We start from the raw sequence: 25,327 nt of genomic DNA on the forward strand, positions 1-25,327 counted from the left end.
TATTATTATATAAAAGCAGCCTTTGTGAGCATAAGAGCCTTTTTTCAAAAACATTAAAATCACTTAATTATTTCAAACTTTTGGCCACTTAAACCTTTCAAAAGTGATCTCAGACCAGAGCCCACTGTATCTGTATCTTGGAAAAGGAAGCTCTAGTTAAATAACAATTTCAGGCAATTTTCCATTGATTCCCTCTTTGATTTCCCATTTCTGCAGCTTTCTCCTAACACAGGCTTTCTCACTTCTACTCTTTTAAAACACTCCCACTACAACACCACTCTCTCTTACTTACGTATTTAAAAGATTATCCTGTGCTGTACTCTTTTACACCTACATTTCAGTACTAGCTGGTACATGGCCAACGTTGAAGCATTGATTACTGCACTTATGTTATTTCTTTATGAACTGCGTGCATTGTAGCATTCCTTTTGTAGATTGCACTAAATAAAAAGAACTACCAAATAAATATGTTACTCACTGTCAAATGCACTCCTGCATCCTTAATAATAAATGTCATAAAATAATTATTTTATCCATGCTACAATATACACAGATTTAACATGAAACTTTTTTTTAACAATGAGGCACTTTAGGCTGTGCTATATTGTGAATATAGTCACAACAAAAATGTTTATAGTCACTCTGTTGTGCATTTATTGTAAAATTAAAAAATAACATGAAAAGGAATGTGAAGACCTGAAAAACATAAATACAAAAAAGTCAAAAACCTAGATTTGCATTGTGGTTTAAAGGAAAATGTCTAAAACTTAATGTTAAACTTAAAACTTGACAATTTAATCTAAACAATAATAGTAATGTGTAATAATAAATATTATACAATACCATTATTGTAAGAAAGAAATAATAAAACGCAGCACTTTCCAATAATAAAAATATAACTCATCAGAAAAATATGTGCTGAGCAAAACAGCAGGTGGTAATTTTTCAGGGCTATAGAGAGAGAATCTGAGCAAGTGCTGCTCTTTAAAGAGGCAATTTCACCATTATTAACGCTCCTTCTAAGTGAAACTCTTCATTTGATGGAGCAGACGGCAAATTTAAATCCATAAACTCTGAGATGAGCCATGGCAATCTTAAAAGGTTTGCTGTCTCACTCACATTAGCACTTTTTGTCTGATATTTTGCATGGCAAGAGCACATGCATCAGAATCCAGCTTTATATTCATGAGACACACAATCTGAAATCAAAGCCTTAAGTATGCTCTGATGTAGGTGTTCTTTTGTTCATTCTTTTTGCCTGAAGTCCTTCAATCATTTCAATCACCTTCTCAGCAATGGAGCACTCTATTTTTAAAGTCCTGCAGACGGTCGCTGGCTATTGCCTCCCGCAGCGCTTTGAAGAAGCCAAGATAATGCGCCATGTTGTGTAGCATGAGTAAAACACCGCCGAGCAGCTCGTTGGTCACCAGTAAATGATGAACATACGCTCTCATATGCTTTTTACAGCAGTAGCAGCCACAGCCCTCAACAAGTGGACGGAAATCATCTTGATACCTGAAAGTCAAACACACTGTTATGAGGCTAATTGTCACACCAGGGTATCTAGCTGTTAAAGGGAATTACATTTAAGGACTTTTAAGTGTCTTTAATGCAAAAAATAAAAATAATTCTAAGGACAAGTCTGTAATGCAACAACATATATATATATATATAAAAAAAGAATTATTGAAATAAAAGAAAATATATATATATTAATATAAATAAATAATAAATATTAAACAAATATAATAAATATTTAACAAAAATAATATATTATTAAATATTTATTAAATATATAACTAAATATATTAATATTTAAATAATAATAAAAAGGGAAAAGGTATTAAAAGGGAAACATATCTTCAAACAATGCAATGTGATCTGTATATTGGTGATTATAGCCGAAAGTTTTTTTTTATTTTTTTATATAGGAACAATAATATGGAGCTAACAGCAACTGTTTCAAAGTAGGTTTAAAAATATTTCATGCAAAAACTAAACGTTAAAAATCTAGTTAAATAATCAAGGCATGTTTTCCACAAAATAAATCCATAAAGGATTAAATTCATATTAAATGTACAAATATATCAATGCCTGTTAATAAACTAATATTTATCAATGTTAAGGGTTTTTTTGCTCAGTAAACAGGTACTTCACACACACACACACACACACATATATATATATATATATATATCATTACTCCTGCTGATGTATACAAGACATTTTTATAAGGCAGTGGTTTGAGTCATGGGTGGGGGGGTTGGAAAATCCTTTTGTTTAATATCCTACATCACTCCTTTGACCACTAATCTGATTTGACTCTAGTGATAGAGGCAATATTATGGAAATGCACTCAGACGCGAGTATGAATTACTAACATATTGCATTTATTTATCCTCATATCCAAGCTGAGGTGATTGAGATCATGAAAGCTGGGCAAGAAAGCATTAGATGTGTATGAAAGCATTGGATGTGCATGAAAGCATTAGTAGTCTCATCTGATATGAGCAAATGAAAACACACAGCTGTTTGAGGTGTGTCTCCCTCCATACATACACACCTTTTATCTTTGAGGTTCATTTCGAAAGGCATAATATTTTCATCCCCATTTGAGTTCGGCTTCTTGACAGCAGGCATCTCTCCGTTGAATTCCAACACTGTGTCAAACATACACACGATTAAACATTCAGCACAATTGCTTTACATACATTTGTGTTCAGACTTATTAGCCCCCCTGATAAATAGGAGCAAAGGCGGCTGTGAAAATAAATCCGCATTGTTTATCCTTCCGATCATTCATTCAACAAATTCACAAAAATCTAAGCTTCTCAAAATAGAAAGTGGCTGTAAGAAAATAGCTAAAGCATTGAAAATAGCCATCTTCACCATCAGGGCAATAACTAAGACACTCCCGTCAACTGGAGATGTTATGAATCTGCCTGGAAAAGGACGTGTGTCTACATTGTCTTAATGCACGATAAGGAGGATAGTTTGAGTGGTTGCTGAAATTAGTTGAGTCTTGGGGTCAGAAAGCTTAAAAAAAAATCAAACATCACCACAAATTGTTTATGAGGGTTTCTATGGCCAGATGAAGTTGAAAAAATGAGCTTTTGGCACACACAAGATTTAAACAGATACACAGGGATAAAAAGAACCCAATGCCCATGGTTAAATACACTGCTGGATCATTAATGTTGTGGGACTATTCTTCTAGGTTCTTGTTCAGATACACAGCATCGTGAATTCTATCAAATACCAACAGATACAAATTCAAAACCTGACTGCCTTTGCTATGAATCACATAATGGGCTGTGGTTGAGTCTTCCATCAAGACAATGATCTAAAACAAACAACAAAATCAACTGGAGAGATTTGTATGCAAGGTTTCTGATCTCTTGACAGGTGTTCCCCAACCTCATCAGTCATTATAGCAGAAGATTCAGAGCTGAAATGAAGGTTGCAAAAAGTACTGAATAAAAAGGTCAAACATCACCACAAATTGTTTATGAGGGTTTCTATGGCCAGATGAAGTTGAAAAAATTAGCTTTTGGCACACACAAGATTTAAACAGATACACAGGGATAAAAAGAACCCAATGCCCATGGTTAAATACACTGCTGGATCATTAATGTTGTGGGACTATTCTTCTAGGTTCTTGTTCAGATACACAGCATCGTGAATTCTATCAAATACCAACAGATACAAATTCAAAACCTGACTGCCTTTGCTATGAATCACATAATGGGCTGTGGTTGAGTCTTCCATCAAGACAATGATCTAAAACAAACAACAAAATCAACTGGAGAGATTTGTATGCAAGGTTTCTGATCTCTTGACAGGTGTTCCCCAACCTCATCAGTCATTATAGCAGAAGATTCAGAGCTGAAATGAAGGTTGCAAAAAGTACTGAATAAAAAGGGGCTAATAACATGTACTGAAGAAAAAACATTTATATCATAATGCAATTTTACCCCCACTTTAAATTGTTCTAATTCAATGAATGGTTAGATTTTATTTTCACACCCTTCTTTGCTCATATATACCAAAGGTGCTAATAATTCTGATCATAACTGTACATATTTCATGACCAGATCAAGTAGTGTATGGTGTGAACATGCCAAAGGAACATGTAATTTTCAAATTGAGGAACCTTAAAGACAAAATTGGTCTGTCTGTTGTTGAGTCAAGACATCTGTAGATGAATATGAGGCTTTGAGAGAAAAGCAAGTATTTTGGATGCTAAAAGAAAAGGGGAGCTCAGTTAGAGCTTTTTTTGATCAAAAACGTATATTCAAAAACAGTTCGGAATGTCCTGAAAAAGAAAGAATTCGCTGATGACTGGTGATGGTCTCAATCTACTCTTCACACGGCAAGATGCAAACCTCAAATCAGCATCAAAAATAGAAGGGCCATGTGATTTCAACATGGAGGCCCACATGAGGCTACCCACTACATGTAAAATAAAACAGCTTTTACAAGCTATTGATATGACCAGAATTAAAAATGATGTGAGGGTACATCATTTTTAACATTTTAAAATATTGTTTTACAACTAAAACTACTGAGTGCATGTTTAATTGTACAGATGTCTTTTATATTTCTATGAACAAATGAAATAATAATAAAAAAAATCTTTACAGTGACGTATATGCAAAAAAAAAAACTACTTAAGAGCATGACGGATTGAGAAACCAGTAAAAGGAGAAGAAAAACAGGAGTAAAACACACATGAGACAGAAAGAAGAAGAATAAGTAAAAAGACACCACAAAGTGGAGGTTTAGAGATGTAGAGAGGGTGTGAAAGAGAAGAGCGTGTGAAGTAGAACCTGCCGTGACAGAAGGCAGCAGATCAGGGTAAGGCTACAGCCAGTCTCCCTGCAGAGCCCTCTAATTGGCTGAGGGGATATTTCTTTCTCTCCTGATTCTGCAAGTGCCTGTCCTGAACTCACATCGATTAGCTTCTTCTTAGAACAGACTGCTGCACACTAAACAGCCCAAATCAATTATTCATGCCTGATAGTGAATTTTATGTATCTTCGCGTGATCCAGATACTTTGCAGACAAACGCAGGGGTCTCTATTCTCACAGAAAAGGCTTTTGAAAGTAAAAACCAACATTGAAATGTGGGAAATGATAATGAGGTCTGCCTTCATACAGTGGGTATAGGAAATAATCACTCCTCTTTGAAAATCGTAATCTTATTTTGTTTCTTTGCAGCCTGAAATGAAGACGGACACAGTTTTTGTTTTATCCAGCTGTATTATTTACTCAGTACAACGTATAACATCCAAGTGAAAGATATAACACCAACATGTCAGAAAGAAAAAAAACCTCCTAAAAATGACTGGTAAACTCAATCAGGTGTAGCTAATCACCTTCTCAATGGCACACAGATAATTTGACTTTCAACTGTGATCAGCTGTGGTCATTTTGATCAGTTCAGCATTAAAAGAGCTTTCCTGGACCATTTCAGTCCTTGGTAGTGCAACTGAAGCAAACAATCAACTATGGGTGGCAAGGCACAAAAGATCTCTGGGATAAAGCTGTGGACAGGCACAAGTCAGGAGATGGATAAAAAAAAAACTCAAAGCCTTTATCAATGCCTAGAAGCACAGTGAAGTCTGTTATTAAGAAGTGGAAGGTATTTGGTACAGCACAGACCCTCCCTGGATCAGGACATTTACATTTAGTCATTTTGCAGACGCTTTTATCCAAAGCGACTTACAATTGGGGGATACATAAAGCGATTCTTCTTAAAGAGGCAAACAGATACAGGAAGTGCTTGTAATATCAAGTTTCTAGACATTGTTCAAATAATTACAAGCTAGAAAGAGAAGGAATAAATAAAGAGATAGAATTGTTTTTTTTGATGATGATGATCAAGTCAAGTAGCTTCGAAAGAGATGAGTTTTCAGCTGTCGCTTGAAAATTGTCAGGGATTCAGCATTCCGGATAGGGGTGGGAAGATCGTTCCACCAGCCAGGAATGGTGAACGAGAATATTCTGGAAAGTGAATTTGAGCCTCTCTGTGATGGTACCATGAGGCGTCGCTCACCAGCGGATCTCAGACTTCTGGAGGGGATGTAGATTTGTAGTAGTGAGTGGAAGTAGGCGGGTGCTGAGCCTGTGGCTGTTCTATATGCAAGCATCAATGTCTTGAACTTGATTCGAGCCGCAACTGGTAGCCAGTGCAAGGAGATAAAGAGAGGTGTAACATGGGCTCTTTTGGGCTGGTTGAAGCCCAGGACGTCGCTCCAAACTGGATGAAAGTGTCAGGAGGAAACTGGTCAGAGAGGCGACCAAGAGACCTACAGTAACTCTAAAGCAGTTGCAGGAATTTATAACAAAGAGTGGTCATTGTGTGCATGTGACAACAATACCACAAATTCTACATAAATGTGGCTTGTATAGGAGGGTTGCAAGAAAAAAGCCACATGCAGTCACAACTGAGCTTTGCCAAAACTCACCTTGAAGATTCCAAGGCAGATGAGACTAAAGACCCAGCTGAAAACGAAACCCCATCGTATTCTGCTGAAGTTGAAATCGAAGGAAATTAAGTGAACCCCTGGCCATATTTATGCTCTATTATGCAGTGTAAGCTATGTTTGCCTAGGGAGACCAAACTAGCAGCTTATAAAATCTCGACATCAACCCTTCGCAAGCATGTAGAGGTGAGGTAAATACTTGCATCGTTGCATTGGTGGTTAAAATGAAGCTTTGACAGTTTAGCAAGAGGTTTTGCACAAATTAGCCAAAAAGACAGTGGTGCAGAGTGTGCGATATATATCGTCTGCGATAATATCATAATTGTTGTTTTAATGATGTGCGATTTGACTATCAGTATTTTGCCAAAAACCAAACAAAACACTCCTACAGAGTACCGTGAAGTCTAGTAGATTAGACTAGTGCGCGCGCGCATTTAGAGTGCGTTCTTTCACTGCGTGATTCAGTCTGTTAAAATGCATTTAGAATGATCACAAAATTGAAGATATAGGGGCAGAAAATGTATATATTTATATCTATATCTTTTCATATAGTAAATCAATATCACACGAAGAATGCCGTTTTTTCCTCCAAAAATCAGCATGATTACATATAGATTTACAACAGTTCAATAAACAATAAGTTAATTAAGAGACTTGCGTTTTAGACACAATATTGTCTATTTTTGCTATATTTCTACAACAAAAAGAATTCCAAACACAGCCACCATAGCAGTTTTGCGTCTCTGAACAACATGACGTTTTTTTGTTCCTGAATCAACCGTTTAAAGGGGTCATATGATGCGATTTCAATTTTTGTGTTACAAGCTCTTGGTGCATAAAGAAGATCAGTAAAGTCGCAAAGACTAAGTCTCAAATCCATATCCAGATATATTCTTTATAAAAGTTAAGAGTCAGCCACGCCTACCTAAAACGGCTCGTTCTAACACGCCCCCACATACCTACGTCTCTACCTGCGAAGATTTGTATAACGCCGCCCAAATGTTCACGCAAAGAAAGAAGGCGTAACTTTTATTCTCACTGTAGTATTGTTGCCGTGACGTGAAGGCGCTGTGTGCTTCGTTTAGAAAGCGAAACTACTTTGTTTGGCCTTCCAAAAGAGGACAATATCGCTTCGTCATGCCTAGAGCTGATCTGTGCTGGTCACTGAGGAAATACTTCAACTTCGCGCTGTCGATCGCCGGATCGGCTTTCATCGGGGATGAAGAGGAGTCCAGCCCGGGGTCGTCACATGTGGTTGCCGCAGGCATCACAATATGGTAAGAGACGTAACATTTCCGTCACACGCTTGAGGTATTCGGCCAATCACAACGCACTGTATAGTTGGCCAATCAGAGCACACCTTGCTTCTTCAGACCGATGAGCTTTGTAAAAATCGACACGTTTCAGAAAGGCGGGGCATAGAGGAGAAAATAATGTACAGTATGTGGAAAATAATGTGTTTTTTTTACCTTAAACCGCATAAAAACATTTCATTACACCAAATACACAAAATAATGTTCTTTTTAGCGGCACCATATGACCCCTTTAAATGATTCAGTTCAATCTCAATGACACACTTATTAACAGTGATTTGCTGACACCTACTGGCGGTTTTAATTTCACATTTAAAGTATCTTTAGATTCTCTTTAGTTGCGGGGCATAGAGGAGAAAATAATGTACAGTATGTGGAAAATAATGTGTTTTTTTTACCTTAAACCGCATAAAAACATTTCATTACACCAAATACACAAAATAATGTTCTTTTTAGCGGCACCATATGACCCCTTTAAATGATTCAGTTCAATCTCAATGACACACTTATTAACAGTGATTTGCTGACACCTACTGGCGGTTTTAATTTCACATTTAAAGTATCTTTAGATTCTCTTTAGTTTGAGATTTATAGGCCTATCCCAGAGGTTTCAAACTCAGTTCCTGGAGGGCAGCAGCCCTGCAGAGTTCAGTTCCAACCCTGCTCCAACACACATACCATGTAGTTTCAAATAAGCCTAAATGATTAGATTAGCTGGATCAGATGTGTTTAATTAGGGTTATATCTAAACTGTGCAGGGCTGTGGCCCTCCAGGAACTGAGTTTGACACCCTTGGCCTATCCCATTTTTGCCTCCCTCCCACTGTTAAAATGTAACTAATTCTTACTCAGAGTAAATTTTAAATGAGCTACTTTTTACTTGAGTAGATTTTTAGACAGGTACTTTTACTTGTACTTAAGTAAAATTTCATTAATGTAATGGTACTTTTACTTGAGTAGAATATTTTCGTACGCTTTCTACCTCTGGTTATATCTTTCACTTGGATGTTTTAAGTTGCACTGAGTAAATACAGCTGGATAAAACAAAAACTGTGCCCATCTGCTGCAGGCTGCAAAGCAACAAAATTTGATTATTTTAAGGGAGGGGGTGTGATTATTTTAAAGTCTCGAAGACTTTATTATTTAAACTCACACTTAATTATCTGAAACAACTAGCAGAAGCTCCACTTCCACCAAGCCATGCTGAGAAAAACAGTCCTCTATGCTGCTCATTCTTTCTGCTGGCAGTGAACTGGTAGTTGACACTTTAAATACATTTGAAATAATAGCCAGAAACAAACAAAAAAACATTCCGAGTATAATACTTGATACATCAGACTTTTATGGTTCATATAGTATGATATAGAAGAATATGGAGTTCACACTCAAGGAGAAATAAACCACCTCAATTTGATTCAGAGACCCAACCTGAACAAACACATGGAATATGGTGCAGTTGATATGTATATGGCCAAAAAGATGAAATTCTGATTGCCTATAATGTAAACCAACGACATCTTTGAATCAGTACAGTACAATTTACATAAAAAGCATAAAAAAATATCAGATGTCAGTATATCTTCAAATTATGTGTCTTAGTAAGACGATATTTAAATGCTTTGTTTTATAATCAAAGCTCTGTATTTTTTATTGTTGGGGAAAAACAATGCAATACAATGATGATTAACATACGTACTAATAAATATTAATTCATAAATATTCAATATTTTTCTAAATATTATGTATGGATAATCAAGTAAACCCAAGTTGTTTCAGTTCAGTAAGTGTTCAACTAGAAATATAAATAATAATATGAAAGGTATTCTTATGTTTACTTTACAAAAATCACATCTAATGTACCATGGCATGAAGATGGGCAGTTTTAGAGTGATACTAAAAAGCCTTTTATTTGCTAAAAAAGTATAAACTATTAATTCGATGACAGAAGTAGTTGTTTGTGTACAACAGGTTTATTTTCCACATATTCTTGATCATGATAATTTAAAGGCCTTCGAAATGTGTGTATCAAATATAATGTTTTATAGAGTTAAAGGGGTCATATGATGCGATTTCAAGTTTTCCTTTCTCTTTGGAGTGTTACAAGCTCTTGGTGCATAAAGAAGATCTGTAAAGTTGCAAAGACTAAAGTCTCAAATCCAAAGAGATATTCTTTATAAAAGTTAAGAGTCAGCCACACCTACCTAAAACGTCTCGCTCTAACACGCCCCTTATTTACAAAAGAACAGCACAACCTAGATGTTCGAATTTGTGCAACGTATTTTATGGACGACTGTTTTTTTTTACCTAGAAGAGTACAAGGCTGGCTGTGCACAAAGGCTATTTCTAAAAAAAAAAACTAAACAAAAGGGTCAATTTCGACTTTGCTATGACAATCTGGAGCTTCTGAATCAGCGACTGTAAGTATGTTTTGTTATTAGTTTAAGTATTTGCTATTGACTGTTCAAATGCGGAGTTTTGCGCAGCGCAGAGTAACGCGTCGTGTGTGTGTGTGTGTGTGTGTGCTTCTGAATCAGCGACTAAGTATGTTTTGTCATTAGTTTAAGTATTTGCTATTATTGACTGTTCAAATGCGGAGTTTTATGCAGCGCAGAGTAACACGTCGTGTGTGTGTGTGTGAGAGAGGGGAACAGGGTCACATCACAGGAGAGTGAACTGCCTGTCAGAAATCATAGCACGTCAGCTGTCTTAACCGCGGCTTGTGTACTGCATCATCACTGTGTCGGTCACGCGACCCTGTTGCTCTTTCGGGCTTGAACTGATGGTAAAACTAACGACATTATTAACTGTTTTGATATTTACTTTGAAAGCTGAAGCGATTATGGTAAGGGGCGTAACATTTCTGACGCGTGCTTGTGGTGTTCGGCCAATCACAATGCACTGGGTCAGCTGGTCAATCAGAGCAGACTGCGCTTGTCAAAAGAGGGGGCTTTGTTGAAAACTTTGTGTTTGAGAGAGGCGGGGCATAGAGGACCTAAAATAATGTACAGTATTTGAAAAATAATGTGTTTTTTGAACATTAAAGCATGTCAACATATTATGTTACACCAAATACACAAAATAATGATCTTTAAAATAGCATCATATGACCCCTTTAAGAAAGTGTAGAAAACCTGTAATATCTTTTCAATAGTATAACTATGGGCTTCTGCACACCTGTAGGGGTTGATGTACCTGCCGTCTCAGGGTCGGGATCAATGGTGTAGTTGAAAGAGAGCGCGCAGCCTCGCTCCGTCACCTGGAAGGGGAAGAAGCTCTCAAACAGGTCAACTCCTGCTTCAACACAGCTAATGACCTCATCAGGACGACCAACCCCCAGCACCAACCTGACAGAAATGGCAAAAGCTCAATGCACTGCATGCTCAGGCTTAAAATATAATACGAGTCAAATACAATGCTTTTTGCCTTAATGGGAGTTATTATTAATTAAAGGTTAACTATATAGGTTAATTAAAGGTCATAGTTGTCTCTGCATGTTAAGCTTAGATAGGAAAACGGATTTAAACATTGAATGAATTACACAATTCTGCTGCAACAGGTAATTCTAAGGCTTTGGACCTCACAATGCATTTTTCCCCTATTGGTTTGGGAATACTTTTCTCAGTGTACCTCAGTAAGACCCCAAAGATAAAATCAAAGCCAAGTTCAGCCCAGGGTAAATCATTAAGTATTAATACAAAACCAGTTAATCTGTGTTTTTTGTGGATGTCTCCACACTGCATTTCAATAGAGATCCAAAAGCTATCTCAAACACATCAACAAAGTCATGCTGTAAAACACAAATTGTTTTTGAGGTTATATCAATTTAAAAGTTTGGATAGTTGCAAAAAGTAAAATGAGGATTTAAAAAAAATGTTTTTATAAGAAGTATCTTAAGTTCAACCAGGCTGCATTTATTTAAATACAGCAATATTGTGAAATAATTCATTTAAAATAACCTTTCTATCTTAATATATTTTAAAATATAATTTATTCCTGTGATGTGATTTTCAGCATAATTTCTCCATGCTTCAGTGTCACGTGATCCTTCAGAAATCATTCTAATATGGCGATTTGCTGCTCAAGAAACATTTCTTATCATCAGTGCTGAGAACAGATATGCTGTTTAATATTTTTGTGGTAAACACTATATTTTTTCAGGATTCTTTGATGAATAGAAAGTTCAAAATAACAGCATTTATTTGAATCAGAAATCATTTGTAAGATTATAACGATTTTTATTGTCACTTTTGATAAATTTAATGCATCCTTGCTGAATTTATTTTTGAACAAAACATGCATCATAGTCCAATAATAGCATAAATACTGCAGCACAGAAACAACTTGTCCTGCTCTAAACCTAAATTATGTATCCTGTCCTACAGCCTGTCTGCCTTACAACCTTCTCCAGCTCCAGTTATTTGTGACCTGAGATACACCCAAGGGAAATGTTTCTAACAAGACTATAAAGCCCAGTGGGAAGCAGCCCTCTTAAGACCCCACTGAGCCACAAGGACGCTTCCATATCCACACTGCTTTACTTCCTGCCATTGTCTTGCTGTCTCTGTGTGATTCTCTAACCTCCTCGTCATTCTCCAGGAGAGGGAGATCAGAGAAATCAATCATTACACCACTAGGAACTCAAGGTGAAATTTGTTCCTGAAACCTTTCTAACCCCAGCACTTCCATCTCCCTGGAAGGGATGAGGTGGTTGCTATGGGCTCCTGGTGGGATGGAGTGTTGCTATGGCTGCTGAAAATCGAGGAGCATAATCAGAGAGTAATAAGAATGGGAAGATCTAGCCCCTCAGTCTCCAACTTAAGAAACGTTTGAGCATCTGAGGCAGAGATTTAAAAAGACACCTTTTTTACCTGGGTTTTTCTTGTGGAAGCTCTGCAGATGTCGCTTTAATCAGCTGAGCCCTCACATCCTGGTCCATGGCAGCAGAATGAAATCCATCCAGGACAAATCCGCCCACAGGACGCTTGACAGTCTCTCGTGCTGACCGGAGCCTCTCCTCCATAATGTCTCCACCCTCCACAACCCCAAATATCTCGGCCTGTTTTAATTCCTGTAAACAAAGACAGTACGTTTATATTTATTTAGTTAAATAAATTTCTAGATTTTACCTGTCAAGGCAAACAAAATTAATAAATAAAAAAAATCTCAATTTAAATCAATTTAAAAAAGTTAATAGAATTGTATTTTGTATATATATATATATGTTAATAAAATTCTGGCACCTCCATCTCAATATACTGTACAACGCGCCGACATACATTCACATCAAATGTTAATTCAGCGTTACACTGCACTTATTCACAATCATAAAAATGACATTATTTGCATGTGCTTTAAAGCCTTGCCGGTCAAACATGTCATTCGCGTGCTGTTCTGACGTGCTCTTTTTCTGAGCGCGTACACCTGAGGCGCACACACCCTAAAAAAACCTGTCAAGCAGCACCTGATTACTTGACTAAATTAATTTTTGCGTCTGATTGCGCTAATACTGTCAGAAACACACAAGGATTACATATAAACACTGTTGGTTATAGCTAAAGTGAAAGTAAACAGTTAAGAGAAAAATGGATGCATGCAGCTCTTAAAGTGACAGCAGACTAATTGTAATAAACATGCTGCCGTTTGTCATTAAAGGGATAGTTAACCAAAACATTTTTAATTCTATCAGTATTTACTAACTCTAATGTTGTCCCAAACCTGTATTAATTTATTTCTTGTGGTGAACACAAAGGAATAAATTTAATGTTAATAAAACAGCATAACATAAAAAGAAAAGTCACTCACTGCTCTTGACTGAAGAACTTTAAAGGGGTCATATGACGCGATTTCAATTTTTCCTTTCTCTTTGGAGTGTTACAAGCTCTTGGTGCATAAAGAAGATCTGTAAAGTTGCATATACTAAAGTCTCAAATTCAAAGAGATATTCTTTATAAAAATTAAGACTTGTCCACACCCTCCTAAAATACCTCGCTTAAACACGCCCCCACGTGTCTACGTCACTGTGTGGGAAGATTTGCATAACACCGCCCAAATGTTCACACAAAGAAAGAAGGCGTAACTTTTATTTTCGCTAGAGTGTTGTTGTTGCTGCGCCGCCATGTTGTGGAAACGCTGTGTGTTTCGTTGTGAAAGCGAAAATACTTTGTTAGACCTTCCAAAAGAGGACGATATCCGCTTCGTCATGCCTAGAGCTGATCCGTGCTGGTCGCTGAGGAAATACATCAACTTCGCGCTGTGGCTTTCACCGTGGACGAAGCAGAGTCCAGCCCGGGGTCGTCACATGTAGTTGCCGCAAGCCCGCCGGCTGCTCCTTCGTCGAATCAGCTGGCCGCGGCTCACTCAAGCCACTGTGTGTTTCGTTGTGAAAGTGAAACTACTTTGTTTTGTCTTCCAAAAGAGGACACAACTAGAAATCAGTGGTTAAGTTGTATTTACAACACTGTTCCAGAACAGTTCAACTCAACTATTCAGATCCTGAACCTGCAGAGTAGCCTACAATACTTCTGTGCTCAAAGGCTGTTTCTATAAAGTGGGGCAGTTCCAACTTTGCAAGAACAGTCTGGCGCTTCTGACTCACATCCTGTAAGTACGTTTTTTATATAAAAAAATTTGCCACTGATGAGTCAAACATGAGTTTTAAGCAGTGTAGAGTAGCGCTTGTTGTTCTCCGATCACAAATGCAGACATGGTTTTATGTTTACGCAGCGCGATACGCAACACGTAAAAACACAGTATAAGTACGGATGTAACGATTCACTCAACTCACAATTCGATTCACGATTTTTTTTTATTTTAAGACAAATTATAAATTAAATGTGTCCTTTTATTATTGCTTAGACAAAATACTGTACGTTTCTTTGTGAAATTTAAATATAACACTATAATAATATATTAATATAGCACTTGCATATTATTGCTCTTTTGTTGGTTATGATTGCGTCTATTGTCCTCATTTGTTAGTCGCCTTGGATAAAAGCATTTGCTAAATAACAATTTAAATTTAATGTAAATGTAAATAACAAAACTTAATTTAAAACCAGCCCCAAATCAAATAAATCTCTTCATATAAACAAAATAAGGCTTTGTCAATGCTCTTTCCATTTAAAATTAGAGGCAACCACTGCATGTTAATCATGATTCAAACAAAGATGCTGCATACATGCAACATGAGCAGTTTTTAATCTAAATTACATTGTATAATTTAAAATTTTGAAGCAAAAACATAATGGTTTGACTTCAATTTTGTGAAACTAGATAAAAAATATCTGCATGAAACCGAAACAGCAGACGAGCTGAATGAGACGCAGATTCACTCTCTGCCAGCAGGTGGCGCTTAAAGAGTTTTCTTGGTTTCCGCTGTAAACAAAGCAGCGCTGCACTTATAAACTTTAATATGCAGGGCTCCAGACTGCGACCATTTTTTCTGCCTGTTTTTGTGTGCGGTCGTGCTGGTGCGACCACCGCGTTGGTCAACTCATAAGTGCTTCAATTTCTGTTGCATATGAGAAACATCAAAGGGCAAACGAAACTGAAAGCATAACGAAACAGCTCAGCTACAGCAAAAATGACGCGCTTATTGAGGAAACGATGGATGGTTTTCAAGCGAAAGTCAAGTAAAGACAGCTTCTTAAACCAGAGAAGGTGAACATGCTGCATTCTTGTCATTTGAAAGTGAAAGCATCCAAAGCGCGGCTTAACACAGCAAAAGAGAAACTCCCATTAACAAAATTCAAATCACAAATAATACTACTGATTATAAAGAACGGGTTGAATGTTAACCACTTTCGTTTCCATATAACTATAAACTATGATAAAAGTTCATCAGCATGCATTAAATAATCCCATGTTGTAGCGCAAAAAAATAAAATAAAACAAAAAATTGCGACCAAATCATGTGCTCGTGCGACCAGCTGAGAAAGTTAGTTGCAAAAGAGCATCAGGGGGAAGAATGAGTCTGGAGCCCTGATATGCATTATACAGAGGCAAGAGGAAAAGAAAAAATACCATCGAAAGACAGTAAGTTCCCCTCAGATATAAACTCCTAGCCCTAATTGAATCGCGATTTGTTTAGCATCTCAGCCGATTTGAATTGTCACATATTTAAATCGATTTTCAACCGGCTCGCGGTTAATCGTTACATCCCCAAGTATAAGTCATTATAATCAGTAATTATGTCCCCACTGGATGCAACAAATGCCTAGTTTGTAATGGGTTTTATTGGTGTTGTCTCATCGCGCCGGGACACGGCATCACAGTATGGTAGGGGCGTAACATTTCCGTCACACGCTTGAGGTATTCGGCCAATCACAAATCACTGGATAGCTGGCCAATCACAGCACACCTCGCTTTTCAGAATGATGAGCTTTGTAAAAATCGATGCGTTTCAGAAAGGTGGGGCATAGAGGAGAAACAATAATGTACATTGTGGAAAATAATGTGTTTTTTTAACCTTAAACCGCATAAACACATTGCATTACACCAAATACACAACAATGTTCTTTTTAGCAACATCATATGACCCCTATAATACAGTTGCTTTAATAAGAATCAATGTATAATTGATGTATATAGTGTTTTATTTTTATATTTTTTCATTCAATTTCTTGAATGCTACTGCTAAATGCACCAAGTGTACCTGAAAAATAAAGCACTGTTTGTTTTATTTGTATATTATGTGTGTTAGTAATGTGTATCTAGTTCTTATTTTTTAATAACAAAGATAAAATAATGACAGTGATTTTTATCTTCGCTCACTTTGGCCTAAATGTCTGCCATTGTTTTTTATTTTATATTTTGTTACCTTGTAAGGTTTTGTTTTTAAAATAGGGAAATTAGTCATGATAAATCATCATGATAAAATTGTGTTTTTCCTGAAAAAAATTGTGATATGATATTTTTGCCATATCGCCCACCCCTAATTTCCACCCCAGATTAATGCTGCTTTGTGATTATTCTTCACTACAGGTAATAAGAATATTATACAGGTAATTAAGAATAAGGTAATCAGAAACAAAAATAATCTTTTTGTAAAAAGTCTCAGTTATATTACTTTATTCTCCCTGACAGTCAAGCCCTGAATAGTATAAAATATGACCATTTGCCATTTTTAGGGGAAACGTATCCTGCAGTCACTAACAGGTATTCAGTCTGTGTTTTTGTGTACTGACCTGAGTTTTCTGGTGCAACACCAGACATTCATCCAGATGGGCCAGAGTCCTGTCCACTGCTTTGCGGACTCTCTTGCGAGAGGTACCGGCCTGCCAGGTCTCTCCGTCTGCCATGCTCTGATAGCAGTCCGGCTGGACAGCTGCCTGAATAGCCATGAACCTAGCCACTGTCAGCTCTATCCTTCCACCGCTGCCCCACACAGACACTGTCTGTTTAATCGCACACAACCATTAAATCCCTCACAATTAACAGTAAAGGGATGGCATAGATTTAGAGGACACAAAAGCTCTTTGTAAGCCAAACTGCAGCAGTTGAAAACCAATGAGATTTTACTAAATTTACTATTTGTAATGATTTATTGGAAGTGTTAGTGACAAAAGAGGCTGAAAACAATCATTTGACAGTTCTCTTACCTTGTTGGTGATGTGACCAGCAGGGCTGGTGTTTGCAGAATCATGCAGAGAGCAGAAAAGCACAGTATCATGAAGACCTGCGTAGGAAACCATCAGCTTTGTGTTAATCACGTCAGAGAATTAGCTGATCAGATGTCTTTTGTAACTAGCACAACTCAAGCAGCTACTTCTAATCAAAACAGACATCATGCATTCAAATCTAAAATGTTTTAACACCAATTTCAATGACTGAAATTTTAAAGCTATAAATAGTACAAACAACATATGACGAACTGCAAAATACACTTGTATTATTCATCCATTTACTAAATTCTCAACAGCGATGGAATGCATAAGAACAGTCCAATGCAATCAGGCAGAACACTTGTTCATTATAACAAAACTGCTTACTGGCGAAATAAACAACCAAGAGCTCAACTCATTATTCTGAAGATATAAAAATGCATTTATATGGAGATTAAAACAAATTGGGAAACTGATGAGAGGTGTTGATGGCAAAAGTGTACATTTGCATAGCTTGTACAAACTAATTCCCAACTGTAGATTAGACAAACGTGTACATGTATGAAAGGAACATGAAGAGGAATCTAAATTCGGCATTATATGGAAATGATGGAGGTGAACTTCAGTGACCAACTTTATCATGTACAACAATTTTTTTTTTGTAATTATCCAAATGGAGAACTAGCAGCCACCTCAAGTCACCCTTTGAAATGTCTTCACGGTCACACATCTTAATATTGTGAATGCAATTACCTTTCTCATTTCTGGTTGGATTGCTGAAGGCAACGACTGAAACAGTGCCCTTCTTTTTCGTTACAGTTGCAAAATTAAAACTGAAAACTCATTTTTCGAAAATACATCTGCTCTATGCATCCAAGCATGAATGCACGCATAATTATTTCTAAACAGTCAGTAGTCTGCGAGGGAGGAGAGAATCTGAAAACATGCCTTCAGAACTAAAAATCAACACCCGCACTGGTAAATTAGGTAGGTTGAAAGCTAAAAGAATTTCAAAACCAAACTAACTTGATTTAATATTAATTTTATTTTACAATGCTTATGGTTTGGGATATTGAAGTGTGCAATTTCTACTAGTAGCACCAATTGGAATTGCTATTTGTTTGTTCGAGCAATAGAAGTGGCTTGAAACTGGTTTCAAGTTTATTTTGCTGTCTGCCAGGGGTCCATGTTTCACCTTTAAGAAGAGTTTAACCATATTTCAAAACTTATAGCACTGTGAGCAAACGAGATTTTTATCAAGTGCTTCAAGTCTCAAAGCTTGTGCAGGATTGACCTATAGCCAATTATCTTTTTTTTTAAATTGGAATCATCTTCAAAAGTATAATACTTTCTGCCACAGTCTCAGCTCCAGAACCTCTTTGATAATTTATGAACCACTTGATGTGTGAATTTTCAAACTGTGTGAACTGCTTCAAGATCTATAAGCCAACTGAGAAAATGTTTACACCCACACTGCTGGCTAGAAATGACTTACAATACTTGTGTGATAAAGATGATCTTTTCAATGATTTTGAACAAACTACTAGTCACTACTAGTAAAAAAAAAAAATTTTTAAACAGTGAAAGCTGGCTGTCTTATGCAATAGAAACTAAATGTTGTATTTTTAAATCAGTGCTACATAACTGCACAATTGTTTATAAAAGCCATTCATAAAAATCAGACACCTGTACTTATAATTAAATATCAGGGATGTTGCTAAGCGAAGATATTCTTACAGGCACACTGTCTGAAGACATTTTTAACCAAGAGAAAGCAAGTCACAAAAAGTTAGTGAAAGAGTGAAATGCTAACCTGCAAACTTTCTGACACCCTCTTTGAATTCCTCCAGAACCTCATGATGCTCTGCACTGAAAAAGAAAAAGTGCTGAATAACTGAAACTGTAGATATATAAAATAAATCAAATAAATCAAACCTGTCAATATGGAAAAAAAATATTTGCAAACGCAAGATCCATCCCTATTCTACTTTAATAATTACATTTTTATTTACACTACTGGTCAAGTTTTTTTTTTTTTGATTTTTAAAAGAAGTCTTTTACACTCACCAAGGCTGCATTTATTTAATAAATAAACAAAATTGTAAATACAGAAATGTCTTTGAAATATTATTACTACTTTAAATAACTGTTTTCTATTTATATATATTTTAAAATGTAATTTATTCCTGTGATGCAAAGCTCAGTTTTCAACAGTTATTACTCAAGTCTTCAGTGCCACATGACACTTCAAATGAACAATATTTATTTGAAATAAAAATCTTTTGTACCATTACATCTCTGTCTTTAGAGTCACTTTTGATCAATTTAATGTGTCCTTACTGAAAAAAAGTACTAATTCTTTACAAAAATCTTACCCTAAACATTTGAATATTATCAAACAGTAAAAGCTGTTTTGGGGGGGGGGGATTTACATATGGCTACATTATTTTTTATTTAATGCAATTTAATTATTTGATTAAAGGTTTTCATTTGTAGATGGTTTATTGCATTCTGTTCTTAAGCCCTGCAAGAGCACTTGTACAACAGGGTTCATTAACTATTATAGTTAACTAATTCAGTTAACGGAAATGAACGTTAACTGTACCTTTTTAGCTACAGTTTCTAAAGCAATAATAACTAAAACTAATTATTAATAATAATAATACGGCACTGGCATGATTGGAAAATACACATTGAATTTGCATTGATTCAAGCAATCACAGTGACACAATACATCAAAATCATTTATCTTTTTTTATTCTTACAAAAGTCTTCTATTTTAAATTAATGTTGTTTTTTAACTTACATTAAAGGATCCGGGGGGAAAAAAGTGTATCACAGTTTTCAGAAAAATGTTAAGCAGCACAACGGTTTTTAATATCGATAATCGTAAGAAATGTATCTTGAGCATCAAATCAGCATATCAGAATGATTTCTGAACAATCATGTGACACTGAAGACTGAGAGTAATGATGCTGAAAATTTAGCTCTTCATTACAGGAATAGATTATATTTCATTATATTTTTTATATATTAAAATAGTAAAGTTATTTTATTTGTAATGATATTTAATAATATTACGGTTTTTACATAATTAATGCAATGCTGCAACCTTAGTAAGCATAAGAGATCGGTATATATATGAACTTTTGATCTGTATACATGTAGAAAGTGCCTACCAGGAACTCAAGGTAACTTTACAGATGACAAGACAAAAATATAATAAATCACTACTTTCATAGACTTCCATCCACTGGGAATGCTGTGAAAAATTCAAGTTGTCTCAACATCAAATTTTGTGATCTGACAGCAAATTATTTCATTTTACAGTCCCACATGTTTGGTTAGAAAAACTACTGGCCAAATATTCAGTGAATCCCTGTCCCTGAACGTATAAGCTGAATTTATAACTTATGTATGAGTATAACTAGATTCTTACAGGCAATCCACTGACACCTGTGTAACTGATGGCAGGTCTCTCAAAGTGTGTAAAGTGTCCTGGGTCAGGTGGGGAACAGTTGCACAGCGAGTGTACAGCAGACAGCCGGGCACCTCTAGAGAATGCTGCCCTGATTTTCCCAGTCCAGTCAAAACTCCCAGGCGACATCCCTGAACCACTCGAGACAGTTCCAGTTGCATCCCACTTGTGGAGCTGTAGCTTCCTTATGTGAATGTTTCTCTGAAACTTGGAGGAAATTACAGCTGGTCACCTGCAAAAACAACATTCAACCTCTTTATTCTCTCATTTTCCAGAGGGATATAGTGATTGACAAGCAAATAAGCACATATGAATGAAATAGAAGACATTACTGTCTAGTTTACCAACCTGAGGCAAAGTTTCCGTTATACAACGAGCACTCTACGCCGTGAAAACTTGTGAGCAGTGAATTAAAAATAATATGTCATATTCGACAATAAATTATCAAGCGTACCAATTTGATATTAGCTGCTTCCGAAAGCAGGACATGTGGGAGCTTCAGGTCGCAGAAATATTTCGTAGCGCTTTGACTTGGGTCTCATATTTACGACGTCATAACATTTCTACAGCGCAGAGCTGTGCAGTTGACTTCCATATGCTACATATTTCACAACGAATTGTGTCATTACTGCTTATCTTTAAAATTAATGAAGAAAAAGAACGTCGTAAGCCTCTGTAATTTGATTGAGTATCTTAAACTTACTGAGAACCCCTATTAATGTTGTAGTTGTTATTATTATTTTACCATCTGTCTTTTTAATATATTTCTTGAACAAATTGATATAAAACAAGTTACGAAAATATTGTGGTGACATATATGATATATCGGGCTGTTAACCTTAAAACAGTATTGATGACTTTGTCACATTCAGAAAAATGGTAATGAGCATGAGCTGCTCAATTAATTTAGCTGATTCAGTTATTTTAGTGTTATATATTTTCTGCTGCTAATTACAAAGCATATTTTAACAAATGTAAACATAAAAAATAATGAACGAATGAACTAACTCATCCGTTATGCATTGTAGACATAACATGTATATTGCATTGCAGTAACTTAGTCCGTTGTGCTTCTGAGTGAAGAGATAACACATGACAGGTGCTTGTTGAACCAAGAGGTCTGCATTGCATACAAGAACTAACTCTGAAGAGAAAAACATTGAAGAGAAAAAAATCACATATGTTGTTGTATAGCAATAAATGCTAAGAACTAACGGTTTCATTGTTTTGCATTCAATAATTAACTTATGTTGTGCATAGAAGAAATTAAAGTGATAAAGATGATAACAATGATTTGATCAAGGGTTTTTTTCACTGAGCATTGTATTGTTTGCTCGTTTACTGTTTTATTGCACAATATACACATTTTTGCAATGTTATTGCACTACGTGCATGTTTAACATGTTGACCTCCAGTGTGAGGTAGTTATTTATTTTTATTCAGTTTGCTCATTTTCGACTTGTAAAAAAAAAAAGAAAAAACATTCTGGTTAAACCATATAGCCTACCTGAAAATATAGAATTTTGATATGTTACAAAAGAGTTGTTGTAAAATGTAATGGTCACAGTTATGTGGTTTTGAAATATGTTGTGGCAAAGCAAATAAAATGCAAAACTGTATTACTTCTGAAAAGGTTTTTGTTTTATCTTCCCAGAAAAGTAATAATTTTGATATATGTTGCACTGGTTATAGAACATGAAATCATTCTAACTTCTATATTTTAAAGTTAAAAACTAAACAGACAAAAACGGTTTACTATAGGTTAACGTAATTAATTCCACATTTAGCTTGGGAACTGGGAATTTTACTTAATTTGCACACCTTGATTTTCACACAATAGGCTAAACAACAAATATTGCAATACCGGTTGTTACATTTACAATTGTGAAATACTAAAAAACACAATTGTAGGGTCAGCGTCTGAAATAAATGCATTTAGTAGCTTAGTAGTTCACCTTTGAGATCAACTATGGCCACACAAGAGCCGGCGTACTGTCTCCATGGTTTCAAAGTAGACGCTTCAGTCCTCGTCGGTTCTTGTTGGGATATGTAGTTTTTCTTAGGCGTCAACTCATGCTACATCACTTTGCGTAAACTACAAATCCCACAATTCCATTGCTGGGCGAAAAGTTTCTCACTTAAGTACATGAATGTTTCGACGAAGCTAAATTTGTATAACATATACTGTAAATTGCTGCTACATACACTTTGAAAACATGTGAAAACATATTATATTAGCTTACAATCCAAATGCATGCCCATGTACAAGCGACCATGGCAAATCCCATTCACAGACCGGATATTTTTCGTTGGAAAACGACAAAGACAAAAACACCAGGCAGTATTAAGGCGAGTAAACCCTGCTTCCTCTTTTCTCACTCAGTTCTTCAAAGATGTAGCTTCGTGTTTTCCTTCGTTTCCTTTTTTACAATATTCAGCCAGAGGTATTCATCTAAATATATGTCACACTCAGGTTATCTTTGGTCATTCACATTGGTTATTAGTAATGAATAGATTTGTGGCTCAGCAGAAGTATTTAGCTCAAATGCGCAATGAAAACCCCTTCAGGTGTATGCAGTGTTGGGGAAGTTACTTTTAAAAGTAATGCATTACAATACCGCGTTACTCCATAAAAAGTAACGAATTACGGTACTTGGTTACTTTTTATGGAAAGTAATGCGTTACGTTACTTTTGCGTTACTTTTAAATCTGGACAGGGCTTGCTTGCTTGTTTGTTTTTAAAATAAAAAAGTTATATTTTTGGCAAATATAAAAGCCTTTTCACACCAAAAGTGAAATGAATAAGCCTCAGCCTGAAGGGAAATTACATTTATGTCCGTATAGTAGAATGCAGAAGAAGAAAGTTCAACACACTTTAGCAATAAAAAAGACACACAAATGTTTGTCTAGAGTAATTTTTGCTTATTAGTATGGTTGAACTGGATCATCGAAGGTCAGAAACAAAGACATTGGTTAATAGAATGGGATTAAATACATAAAGGACATGTGTTGTTTAACATTTAATTATTGCAGGTTTGCGTCATATTCTGAGTTGCATTATTTGTATTCATTTTGAGGAATACTGAATCAGTTTTTTTTGTGAGTGAGATGAATTAATGCATATTCATATTTATTTTAGAACTACAGTAACATCTTCTGATTTCTCTCAACAAGGGGACAGGAGAGCTGTCAATCAATAAATTGAACTTTTGATCTGTATACATGTAGAAAGTGCCTACCAGGAACTCAAGGTAACTTTACAGATGACAAGACAAAAATATAATAAATCACTACTTTCATAGACTTCCATCCACTGGGAATGCTGTGAAAAATTCAAGTTGTCTCAACATCAAATTTTGTGATCTGACAGCAAATTATTTCATTTTACAGTCCCACATGTTTGGTTAGAAAAACTACTGGCCAAATATTCAGTGAATCCCTGTCCCTGAACGTATAAGCTGAATTTATAACTTATGTATGAGTATAACTAGATTCTTACAGGCAATCCACTGACACCTGTGTAACTGATGGCAGGTCTCTCAAAGTGTGTAAAGTGTCCTGGGTCAGGTGGGGAACAGTTGCACAGCGAGTGTACAGCAGACAGCCGGGCACCTCTAGAGAATGCTGCCCTGATTTTCCCAGTCCAGTCAAAACTCCCAGGCGACATCCCTGAACCACTCGAGACAGTTCCAGTTGCATCCCACTTGTGGAGCTGTAGCTTCCTTATGTGAATGTTTCTCTGAAACTTGGAGGAAATTACAGCTGGTCACCTGCAAAAACAACATTCAACCTCTTTATTCTCTCATTTTCCAGAGGGATATAGTGATTGACAAGCAAATAAGCACATATGAATGAAATAGAAGACATTACTGTCTAGTTTACCAACCTGAGGCAAAGTTTCCGTTATACAACGAGCACTCTACGCCGTGAAAACTTGTGAGCAGTGAATTAAAAATAATATGTCATATTCGACAATAAATTATCAAGCGTACCAATTTGATATTAGCTGCTTCCGAAAGCAGGACATGTGGGAGCTTCAGGTCGCAGAAATATTTCGTAGCGCTTTGACTTGGGTCTCATATTTACGACGTCATAACATTTCTACAGCGCAGAGCTGTGCAGTTGACTTCCATATGCTACATATTTCACAACGAATTGTGTCATTACTGCTTATCTTTAAAATTAATGAAGAAAAAGAACGTCGTAAGCCTCTGTAATTTGATTGAGTATCTTAAACTTACTGAGAACCCCTATTAATGTTGTAGTTGTTATTATTATTTTACCATCTGTCTTTTTAATATATTTCTTGAACAAATTGATATAAAACAAGTTACGAAAATATTGTGGTGACATATATGATATATCGGGCTGTTAACCTTAAAACAGTATTGATGACTTTGTCACATTCAGAAAAATGGTAATGAGCATGAGCTGCTCAATTAATTTA

At 36.0% G+C, this 25,327-nt stretch overlaps 1 protein-coding gene across 6 annotated transcripts; it reads right to left on the bottom strand.

Moving 5' to 3' along the window:
• Positions 1 to 728: 728 nt before the first annotated feature.
• qtrt2 (queuine tRNA-ribosyltransferase accessory subunit 2) lies at positions 729 to 24,943 on the bottom strand. 6 transcript variants are annotated; one of them, XM_016271740.1, is made up of 10 exons: positions 21,335 to 21,375; positions 21,229 to 21,261; positions 20,842 to 21,112; positions 19,216 to 19,271; positions 17,400 to 17,476; positions 16,986 to 17,195; positions 12,669 to 12,868; positions 10,975 to 11,144; positions 2,564 to 2,660; positions 730 to 1,515 (listed from the first exon to the last, which is right to left on the bottom strand). In XM_016271740.1, exons 3-10 carry the CDS (start codon positions 21,039 to 21,041, stop codon positions 1,290 to 1,292), a joined length of 1,236 nt encoding a protein of 411 aa, XP_016127226.1. In that variant the 5' UTR covers positions 21,042 to 21,112; positions 21,229 to 21,261; positions 21,335 to 21,375; the 3' UTR covers positions 730 to 1,289. The 6 variants fall into 6 exon arrangements, with proteins under 6 accessions (XP_016127228.1, XP_016127227.1, XP_016127226.1 ...); XM_016271742.1 differs by lacking the exons at positions 20,842 to 21,112; positions 21,229 to 21,261; positions 21,335 to 21,375 and adding exons at positions 24,380 to 24,650; positions 24,873 to 24,943 and having other exon boundaries at positions 729 to 1,515; XM_016271741.1 differs by lacking the exons at positions 20,842 to 21,112; positions 21,229 to 21,261; positions 21,335 to 21,375 and adding exons at positions 24,380 to 24,650; positions 24,767 to 24,861 and having other exon boundaries at positions 729 to 1,515.
• Between the last annotated feature and the right edge of the window lie 384 nt (positions 24,944 to 25,327).

This window comes from Sinocyclocheilus grahami, unplaced genomic scaffold, assembly GCF_001515645.1.
Source record: "Sinocyclocheilus grahami isolate Dianchi unplaced genomic scaffold, SAMN03320097.WGS_v1.1 scaffold65.1, whole genome shotgun sequence".
In the NCBI taxonomy this organism is placed as follows: Eukaryota; Metazoa; Chordata; class Actinopteri; order Cypriniformes; family Cyprinidae; genus Sinocyclocheilus; species Sinocyclocheilus grahami.